General features: G+C 48.3%; 1 protein-coding gene across 1 annotated transcript; it reads right to left on the bottom strand.

Annotated features, from left to right (window-relative positions):
- Nucleotides 1-5271: 5271 nt before the first annotated feature.
- On the bottom strand, nucleotides 5272-9507 carry LOC144129538 (uncharacterized). Its single transcript, XM_077663688.1, has 2 exons — nucleotides 9217-9507; nucleotides 5272-7309 (listed from the first exon to the last, which is right to left on the bottom strand). The coding sequence occupies exons 1-2, from the start codon at nucleotides 9403-9405 to the stop codon at nucleotides 7115-7117; spliced, it is 384 nt and encodes a 127-aa protein (XP_077519814.1). The 5' UTR covers nucleotides 9406-9507; the 3' UTR covers nucleotides 5272-7114.
- Between the last annotated feature and the right edge of the window lie 1395 nt (nucleotides 9508-10902).

The raw sequence follows: 10902 nt of genomic DNA, 5'->3' as shown, positions 1-10902 counted from the left end.
CTTGTTTACAATGCCATCACTATCAGCCCGACTACGCCTACTGGAGGAAAAACAACCCTTTCGATATCTTCAGTTAACCCTGTCCTGTGCCGCGGCCACCTTAGCCTCGCAAATATTCTTAATCTTATCTGCCCATCTCACTTTATGCCGCCCCCTGCTACGCCCGCCTTGGCTTGTAATCCACTTCGTTACCCTTAAAGGGACACTGAGGAGAACTATATCATTTTTTTTTTTGTTAGCAAAATCTAATAGTTCGGCATTTCATGGCTTTGTTGCCGCTTGTACGGGCGCGAAAGATGCATTTATTTCAAAGAAATTTAGATTCGAAGATGAAAAAGTTTTTCCCGCCGCTCGGATTCAAACTCAGGGAACTCTTATGACGCCACGGCAACTCTTATGACGTCTCAGAGCGGAGTGACGTGATACGTGACGTAAACGCAGACTCCGTGATTTCTGACAGCTAGCGGTGCGGTGCGCAACCTTCCTTTGCCAGCCTCAGAGATTCGTGGTTTCCATGAAGTAAGGAAAATTCCTCCAAGGTGGCGCCTCTTGTCCTAGGAAGTCATCACGCTTGTACTTGCGAGATTGGCCTGTGGCGGCGACACCTGTATTTTGGTTCTTGCTATTTTCTACATTACAAGAGGATTGTTTTCAGTAAGAGTGGCGTTTTTGGGATCAGGAGCTGCTATTCTCTCGATACAAGCCAACTTCAATTTCTCCTCAGTGTCCCTTTAACGACCATTGGTTATCTTACCTTCGCATTACATGCCCTCGTATCACAATTATAAGCACGCCACCGACCGTTCGACAATGCCTCTAAAAAACGACAGCACAAGCACAGCCTCTCTTGCCTAAGATAGTGCAATACGCCCAATAGAAAAGGTGCGAAAGTATAGTATGGTATGGTCAAATATGAGAGGGAGCGCTAGAGTGTATGCCGCTGCATGCAAGTCGTCCGGCTACTCGTTATCTTCAGAAAAGAAGCATGCGCTGTCATCTCTGCACTTCGTTGGCTTAGCCGCTCATACGAGAACGGAGCGTGACGATTTTTGTCTTGGTTGCCGCCGAGATGGCTGAATGGTTGTGGCGCTCGGCTGCTGACCCGAAAGACGCGGGTTCAATCTCGGCCGCGGCGTTCGATTTTCGATGGAGGCGAAATTCTGGAGGCCCGTGTACTGCGCGGTGTCAGTGCACGTCAAAGAACCCCAGGTGGTCGAAATATCCGGCGCCCTCCACTACGGCGTCCCTCATAACATGAGTCGCTTTGGGACGTTAGACCTTCATAAACCATAAACCAAACGATTCCTTCGTTGCCGTGTGGTCACCTATGTCTTGTGGAAGCGCTGTCCCTCGCGCTATTGGGACCTCCTTTTTACAACTCGACTGTTTAAGGAGAGCCCGAAGGACAATCCCATCGCATCGCCGTACACTAGCTCACCAATCACGTGCCTCATAAAGCTTTTTTTTAAAGAAAAGAGGGACAGAGGCTTGCGCGGGCTGCGTTGTCTCGCGCCCAAAGCTCCGTCCTTCAAGCAGCCACCTTCACTGCAATGGAGGCACAAACGGAGTGCAGGCGGCCAAACTAGAAACAAATAAAATTACCACCGTTTACCTGATTAAGCTAAATTCCACTTCAGTACTTTAGCACATCTGCCTCTGTTTAGCTTTTTTTGGCTATTCATAAGCTTGAAATTTCGAATCGCAACAAATGTTCTTGAAGTCGTTCCTCGGCTCTATTTTTGCGATAAGCTTCCAGAACTGCTCGAGGCGATTCGAGTCCTCATTTCCTCTGTTGGGCAGTAATTGAAGCCACTTGTACACACCTCTTGACTGCACGTTACTTCGGCGACTTCACCATTCACCTCTACTTTTGCGGTATTTCTCTCGTCTGTCGCTATTCATCTGTTTCCGCATCCCGTTTAGCAATGTTGTACACTTGGGCTAGCCGCCTATCTGGATCCTCTGGGTCGTTCGACCCAGGCTGGCGGTCGCTCTCTTGGCGTTTCTACTCAGCTTGCCGGGCATGTCTTTCGGCTTCGGAGTCAGTCGTGCTAGAGGCTTATGACCTGGTTTACCGTTTGCATCATTGCACATACAACTGCAGCGACTTCATCCTCTGTTCGCCAATTCTCTGTTATAAAAAATTTCAGTCACAACCAGTTCTGCAGTAAAGATTCACAACCTGCGGACAGATGCTGGTATTCACTTTGACAATAACCCTCGCAAGAAATACAAAGAATTTGTCTGTAAATGTTTTAAGTGGGCTTACAGAAAAGCATCTGGAAAGATTTCCAACACCTACTGCAATTTTCACAGATGCCTGTCAGCAAAAGGAAAATGCAGCTACTGGCATTTATTCCAGGGCTCTCGATTGAAGATATGCCTTTCGGGCTCCTAATTATACGTCTGTATTCGCCGCTGAATATCTAGCGATTCAGTTGGCCTTACATAAGGTTCCTTGTAACGTTAGTGAGGTCATTATACTTGCTGACAGCCTTTCTGTCCTGACTTCACTCGAAAGATCGAGGCACGCACTTCTGGGCCGTCCCTTAAGATATTCTATTCCACCACATGTTAAAGAAGAGTGCTTTCTCTGGGTACCTGGACATTTCGTCATTGATGCTAATGTGATGGCTGATTTTTTACCACAGTCTACCCTTTGCGTGCCTGAAGTACCAGTTACTCCAAACGCTGTGCAATTTACAACAGCTCGCTTCCAACGGTTCCTGTAACCGCATTCCTTAAGTCATGGGCCTCTCCTTGCTGCAGCGGAGTTTCAACACTTCGCATTCCCCAATGCGAGATGGCCATGACCCTCTTTCGGTGCAGAATTCCACGACCAAATCTATATTTGTTCCGATCGGGGTCCTCTCTGCCTAACCATTGTGCAGCATGTGGTGAAATCGAAACACTTTATCACTTTTTCCTCTCCTGTCGGAGGTTGACTTCTCTACGAAAAGCTTATCTGCTGATTCCCCTCGCTCGATTAGGGCCTCCTCTTTCTAGTCTAGTTCTTCTCTCCTTTGGGGCAAGAGCCAGCGGATATGCCCTAAAAACAGTGTGCGATTACCTCCATATTTTCATCTCTGCGTCAGGGAGACACCTTTTTTAGTTGTAATTCACTATTTTTTTAGCCCGAAGTTCAACTTCGACCCCCTTAAATGAGTCAATGTTTCACAATTGTTTGACTGTACAAGGCACCCTGACCAATCTCCCACTGTGGGTATGTGCCACTCCAACAGAGTAAAACAACAACAACACTGACGACTTCACGCTTCGCCTCCACCTTGTTCATCCTTTTCGCATCTTTCGCCCTCATCCAGTTTGTTGCAGGTGACGCGACTCCCACCCGAGCTCACCTGAGCGTCCTCTTATTGGCCGCAGCTTGCTTCATCTGCTGGCAGGAGTGTTTTTTCGCTAGTAAGACAGCGAGTGCTTGCGCAGTTAACCACTTGGGGCGACAACTAACGCGGGTTTCTTTTGCTCATAGGTACACCGCCTCCTCGCAACGCTGAAAGCTTGCGAGCACGTGCGCAAAATGGCTACTGGGCAGACATCATACGCAGTTTCCCATAAGACATAGGGCCGTGTTAGGAAAGTGCTTCAACCCACAAAGCATCCCATGTATTTTATTGAAGCTCTCGCAAGCACAAAATACGCACTACGAGCCCGGTTCACTTAAAATGATACATGATACTGGTGTCATACACATCAATATGCCGCTTTATCGTTTTCAATACCATTACCTAGCGCTGAAGGTATTATTTAAGTGAATGTGGCTGCACATTTTTACCAGCGGAACCAAGAGGGTGTGGATGACGCACAGTTGGACGGAGCCATGAGGCAGTGCTCTCCACGCCATCGCGAGCGGAGAGACCGTTCGTCTTTGAGGTGCCATCCCCAGCCTCGTTGCCCAAACTACGTGCGCCTTCATGCAGTAATGTCCGCGCATCCAGTCTTAAGAAGAGCTGCAGGTAGGATGCGGGGATGGAATGGCAAGGGCGCACGTTCTTTGGTTCCATTTTTGTGTGGACCCTACACTCGCACGGTACAGGACCATCGCGCTCTGGTTTAGCGACTGCAAAACATCCACAGCTCAGGCCGAACAGGCGTGCACAATAAACATATGCACACATAAACGCTCAGAAAAATCAGTGTCGTTTCACCAATCTCCACAGTGGTCCTGCGGAAGACGGCGTGAATTGTTTCTTCAGCGTCACCACGTTGGAAGAACGCGTTGAGCGCTAAGAGCAATAGCCTTCTGAGAGCATATTTAGCCACCAGAAATTTCGTGGCCGCAATAAAGGACGATTGCGGGTGGATTGCTTAACCTCTCGCTATCATTAACCATACGAGATGCCATGGATAACACTTGGTTAGTTCACAGAACGATAGCCGGGAAGGGAAACCTCACGCCACCGATAAAATCTAGTTCTGTCATGCGATGAGGGTAAACGCGGAAGCCGGGGTATGAGGCGACCTGCTGAGGTGTATCGTGTGGGATTCAATGGCCCAAAGCAGCACGCGGCCAATGAGAGACGCGGAAGTGGAGGAGTCGTGATTAGTTTAGACCACGTGGCTTTCATAAGCAGCTGACAACGCACAGCACACAGGCGTTTTCTGCAATCCGCCTCCATCCGAATGCGGCCTTCACGCAAGGGTTCGGTCCGCACTTTACTCAACAGCTGCTCGCCAAAACCACAGCGCCACCGCAGATGCTTAGAGGATGGCAACTCTGTCAGCTCTGCAATGGCAGTTCTCCAAGTAAGGAGAGGGTGAGGAAAAACACAATGAAAGCTTAGAGGAGAGGGAGGGGTTGTGGAGCCTTACCTGATTTGGCGTTCGGATCGCGATCACCTGTAGCAGTGAACGGCAAGCGTGTGGGTGTAGTATGTGTAGCATAATGGCAGGACACGGGTGTAGGAGCGACCCGGCATATAAGGCAGTTCTTTCACCTCAGGGCATGAACGAAAGAACGATACAGGACGCCGCCACGGTGCGTAGGGCTCGAGAGCTCTCTTGTGGGTGTTGTGCGTGTGCAGAGTGCTTGCAGCAGATATCACGCGAAGTCACAAAGAAAGTGGTCTCCACAGTGCAAGCGTGCAGTCCAGTTCTTGCTGGATTTAGAGCCTTACGCGACATACCGTAAAAGTTGTCGCTTTCTTGTTTAAGGCGAACCAAAAATGAAATTCGTGTTTTGCTTTATCGGAGCACTCATTACTCCTAGCAGTAAAACGAACATCATGACACTCAACCTTTATTGTCCACAAAACAAGCACATAATTCAGTACTCGCGAATCAGAACAAGATCGCACTCGAATAGTTTTTTAATAACAGAATGAAAAGAGTTTGATAGAAATGCGATCAAGAAATAGTCGAGTTTCAAATCACAGTAAAATTAGTTCAACGGTCACGACCACGTTGCCACCAATTATTTACAAACTGATTTTACTGTTTTCCGGGAAGGCGGTTGAATGTAGTTAGAAATCGCGCATTAGCCAAGTTTTCTGTGCCATTCTTACAAAACTGTAAGCGTTGTGATGAGCGGATGGATTTTGGGCTGAACTTGTGGAAATGCTTCTTTACATATGATGAAAAAAAAAACAGTCTGCTGGGACCACTGCTGAAAATCACTGAAATATCGAATTTTGTGAAATGTTCTGTTAAGGCCTATGTTTTTCATAGTTAATATCTCCGAGATACTCATTTTCCGCATAATTTAAAATCTCGATCACACGCGGCCGGTTGATTTCAGGAGAAAACAGACAGATTAGTTTTTTACCTTTATCCGCAATGGTCTAATACAAAGTAGTTTTAAAATCTAAACGAGGAGAGCTAATAAAAAAAAACGTGTGCATATTTCAACTTAAATTGAGATGAGCAACCACCCAAGAATCTTCCGCTAATCATTTATCAACAGCGGGCAGGAACAAACAAAGCTCACTGAGGCAGCCCGAATGCGTTCTTCGCAATTGCACTGTCCAACTTTCTTTGGGGGGGAATTCACTGTGCGAGAAAGTCGAGGGTGATGCAACCGGGCACGAGTGCGTACAGTGTTGTTTTGCTGGCTGAAAACAATAATCGATAAAAAAGCTGACGTGATAATGGGACAGAAATTTCACTTATAAAATATATATGGATGAACCAGCAAAGCGAGGTCTACATTTCTGACGACCCGAGACTAGGCGATAGTGCGCGTCAGTCGATTAAGACACCGTCAATTCTAAGCGCAATTCACCGTCGTGGAGGAAGCCTTCAATTTCGGTATGTCCAAAGACATTCAAAGGGGAAGAGTAAAAACTATATGAGGGGCGAGTTTCAGTAGTATAGAAATTCAAGTCGCGATTCTTCTGGGGGTCCTCATTCAGCACTCTCACAGTATGTCGAACTGACGGCAAGCGACAGTGTGGAATAAGGCAGAAAGACTCCAAACGCACACTAAGATAACAAAGAGGGAAATGTTTTTCTACAGTAACAGCAACCGTCATAGACCTGTCCCTAGAATATCTTATAACCATTGTGGCTCCATCCGCGAAGGTAGTTAGCGGCGAAGTTATCCGCCATACACGTCCAGCAGTCTTGAAGCCCAGTGTGTACACTTTCTCGCTTAAGGAAGTAGCCGATGAGAGCTGTTTAATGCCACTCAGAGTAGTGGTAGGAGGCTGGAACAAGGTTCCACTTCTCAGTACCAGCCGTGCGTCCGCCGCAGTGCTCTCACGTAGCTGTTCAATACCAATTAGTGAATGTTCTCCTAACATTTCAAGCCTACGAAGAATGAGTTTCTGCTCTGTGTGCCACGATATGAACTCTCCAGAATCAGAAGCTCCAGAAATGCCGCCTGTGGCTTCTTCTGAACCTTCCCGATATCGCTGAACCTCCGCCAGCGTCGTGGCCAGGTTGCCGGCGATTTGCGTCACTTCGGCCTTTATGGTGTCTGCAGAGTGAGTGAGCGAACGAATGATTTCCAGCAAATTCGCGGTGTCATTCCTCGACTGCTCGATGAGTGTGTTCATTTGACTCTGGAGAGCGGGCAGATGGTCTTGAAGCGGATTTCTCACCATGGCTTTCAATTCGTCCACGGCTGCTTTGACATCATGCACAGTAAGCCTGCTGTCTAGATCTCCAGCGGTTGAGGAAGCGCATCCTCTGCATCCAGCCACGTTGTGAGCGCAAGGTTATTGTGTAACACTGCGTCTCCGCACCGCGGACACTCCACGGTGTGGAATTGGCATTCGGTCTCATAGTGTCGGAGCATGATGTCCATGGTGCCCACAAACTCGCAGCCATGCGCTTCGTTCCAGCAGTGAGCCTTGCAAAAAAAAAAATAGAACGTGTCAATGGTAAATCACTTCCACATAACAGGATGAATAGGAGCAAAACCAAAAACATGCATTATTTTACGAAACACACAAGCTTTGCAGCGAGGCTGTTAGCAGCTCACTTGCCGCGTGAGTGGCATCGCCTTCGTTGGCATTCCACAACACGTGACCGTGACGTCACTTGGCAAAGGCTTCACCATCGCGTGGCATTGGCAACTCTGAAATCCCCGACATGATCTCGGCCCATTGTTGTGACGTCACGGTGGCGTCGCCGACAGCGAAAAGCTGCCCTAGCGCGCTACGCAAAGGTGTTGGTGGAGTAACTTTGTTTCATCGCAAATAGCAAAAGCACAAATAAGGAAAAAACTAACAACTGCTCTGGTGAAACGCATCAGTGAGAAAATATAACCAGCGAAGTATTCTTTTAGTCCACTTTGCTACCCCGCCTATGGCTCGGCGGCATTCTGCACGATGCCAGGGTGAGCGCATAACATAGTCTATTTCATTTGTAGTCTTACCACCGGGTCTTTTCCGCGTCGATTTCCTGTTTTAATGTTTTCGGAAGAAGGTATTTATGATCCCTAAATTATTTGTCTCGGCGAACTCCCTAAAAGCTCCCCCTGCTATTCCTAGAGCCTATGCCATAGTCGACTACTGCTTAGCCTGCTTCTTCCCTACCTTGGCACTGAGGTTATCGATCAGTAAAATGTATTGCGCGCTTCAGTCATTGCCGATCCCCCATCCTCAAGGAAGCTTTCTCACGATTTGGTCATCATGGCTGGATGTAGGCGCGTAGGCCTGTACCACCTTCAGTTTATTATTGAGCTTAATTACAATATCTCCCACCCTCTCGTTACTAGTATAGAATGCTCTATGTCGCCTACTATATCCTGACTGATGAGTAATCACACCCAGTTCTCGTCTGTCCGTTAATCCACGATAGCATAGTACGTGCCCGCCCTTTAACACTGTATACACTTCATCTGTCCTCCTAACATCACTAAGCCCTATGGCATTACATTTAATACCGGCTAGTTCCTCTAACAGGACTGCCAGAGTAACCCCACTGGATAGTGTTCTAGCGTTAAACGCTGCCAGGTTCAGTTTCCTATGACGCCTTTTCCGGATGCTGCATTGGTCAGTTGCTCCGCAGCCACTGGGGACTGGGGTCCGACGATTAATTGGTTTGTTCATATAGGAGGTTACGGCAAAGTACTACACCGGGGTGGCCAAATCTTGTTCTGATGACGGCTCCTAATACCAATGCCAAAATAATAAAATTACGAGGTTGAGTAAGACGGACAATCAAAATAGTTTGGAAACAGGCGCTACACTGACGCTGCAGGCGCTGTACTAAAAAGAGGCAGTGGTCAAGCTTTCCGGTCAACGGTGAACGTTTGGCGCCAATCGACCACGACGCGATTCAACTCCCGCCCCTATCTACGACACTGCCTCCACTTGATCTGCGGATTGACCGTCGGTCGCGCTTCGAAGGAGGCGTTGCGCAACATGCTCGTGTACTGTGCATCGCCAGTGCGCATTTACGAATCGCTGGTAGATCACGTGCCCTTATTGGGCATCCTGGCCGACGGCGTGTGACAGAGGCTCATTAACAAAAGCACTTTTCTTCAATAAGCAATGTTTTTATGCACGTGGGGAAAAAGAGCGCGGTTTTATATGTGCTACTTATTACAGTATAAACTATTTCGACTGAAAATCAAGCAGAAATCTATTCTCTGACGCCTTGCAGGACTGTCTGCCTACATTGCTAAACTTAAGGTGTCAAAACACTTACCTTCAAGTCCTTCGCTTTCCTCTCGGAAAGAGGATTCCAGCCGCACTCATCATCAGCGTAGGCATCGCCATCCAGCGGACAAACACCACCACCATCTTATGTGCAGGCTCTGTGGCAGCACTCGCAGAGGGTATGCGCGCAGGGGAGAGCCACCGTCCTCATGGGAATCATGCGGCAGAGGCCGCAGATGCGGATGTGTGGCACGGTCTCGGCGAACCGCGTCGGCTGCCAGTTGACGCCAGCGATGTGGTCGCGCAGTCGGTACAGCACCCTGGGCCCCTGATCTGGCATGGCGGTGCTCGCGGCCTCCACTCCTGCACTCTCGCAGAACAATAGCGTTCGCTTACCGCTGCTCGACCATAACTCCTACAGGCGAACACCGCGCCGTCGTCCGTTGCTGCGGTTACGGTAAGATATCACGGGCCTGTTTCCCGCGCTTGAGCTACTGTCCCTCCGCAGTCGGCTATACTAGACAATTCAAAGATAATCGTTGTTCTTCTCGTCAACGACACCGGCTGCGCTATCAGTAGGCGGTCGGTAGGCTTAGGTGTCAAGCGAGCCGTTATTGTAAAGAGCTTTGCCGTTCAAATAAATTCAATGAAAAAAAATTGGACGCGCACTTAAGCTCCGCCTTTAGCGTTAACCAGAGACTGTGCTAATGTTCCCCTTCAGCTGCCTGCTGTCCTCTTTGCATATCACTTTATTTTTCGTTTTATTTTAAATTAGTCTATTACTTAATTTTCTTTTTAACTATATTTTTTTATTCGCCACAAGCCGCACAAGTACTGGTGGGTGAATAAGACTTTTTTCCGAACCACATCGAAAACAAATACTGCAGCTTCGCTACCGAATCGAATGCGAATAATTAAGCTAAAAAGCGAGTCGGATACGAATCGAATATTTTTGCGCACATTCGGTACTAGAACGAATATTCAAGATAAAAGGTGAGAAACAGTGAAGGGCTGCTTTCGTGGTGTTAGCTGGGCCTGTTAAAAGACCGGACACTGATCTCCATTTGGGGCGTGGCAATACAAATTCAGTGTGTTAACTTTATTATTATTATCATGTTATGCGAGTCGGAAAAGTACCCTTTACTGTTTATAACGCCAGATAATAAACTACCGCCACATCTCTAGTGCATGAAACGGGCGAGAGCTACGTATGAGGCATAGGCTCCGAGCTCTGCCATAAAGGCCGCGTTTGGTGAACCTGCCTGGGCCCTGCCGGGTCGTCCAGCCTCTGATGCCATCCATGTATGGGGACTATGAACACTGCCCCCCGAGTGGGCTGCACCGCGGCGCTGAAGCCTCCATCTCGCGCATGCCGATCGCAGCAGCATGGTAAGCGGCATGTATGGCCCCGGTTTTTCAAAAAGACATCATCATCATCATCATCATCAGCCTGACTACACCCACTTCAGGGCAAAGGCCTCTCCCATGTCTCTCCAATTAACCCCGTCCTTTGCCAGCTGTGCCCACCCTATGCCTGCGAGCGAACTTCTTAGTCTCATCCGCCCACCTAACTTTACTCTGCCTCCTGCTACGCTTGCCTTCTCGTCGAATCCACTCCGTCACGCTTAAGGACCAGCGGTTATCTTGCCTTCTTATTACATGCCCTGCCCAAGCCCATTTCTACGTCTTGATTTCCACTAGGATGTCATTACCCGCGTTTGTTCCCTCACCCATTCTGCCCGCTTCCGATCTCATTCATGTTTCATGCATAAGAGCATGTGTTTAGCCTGGTTAGCTCATATATGGTTTTGCTTTGCTGCGTCGTCGGCACGTCTGG

This window comes from Amblyomma americanum, chromosome 4 (assembly GCF_052857255.1).
Source record: "Amblyomma americanum isolate KBUSLIRL-KWMA chromosome 4, ASM5285725v1, whole genome shotgun sequence".
NCBI classification, from domain to species: Eukaryota; Metazoa; Arthropoda; class Arachnida; order Ixodida; family Ixodidae; genus Amblyomma; species Amblyomma americanum.
Note: the sequence above shows the minus strand (reverse complement) of the source record. Positions and strands in the feature narration are given on the sequence as shown.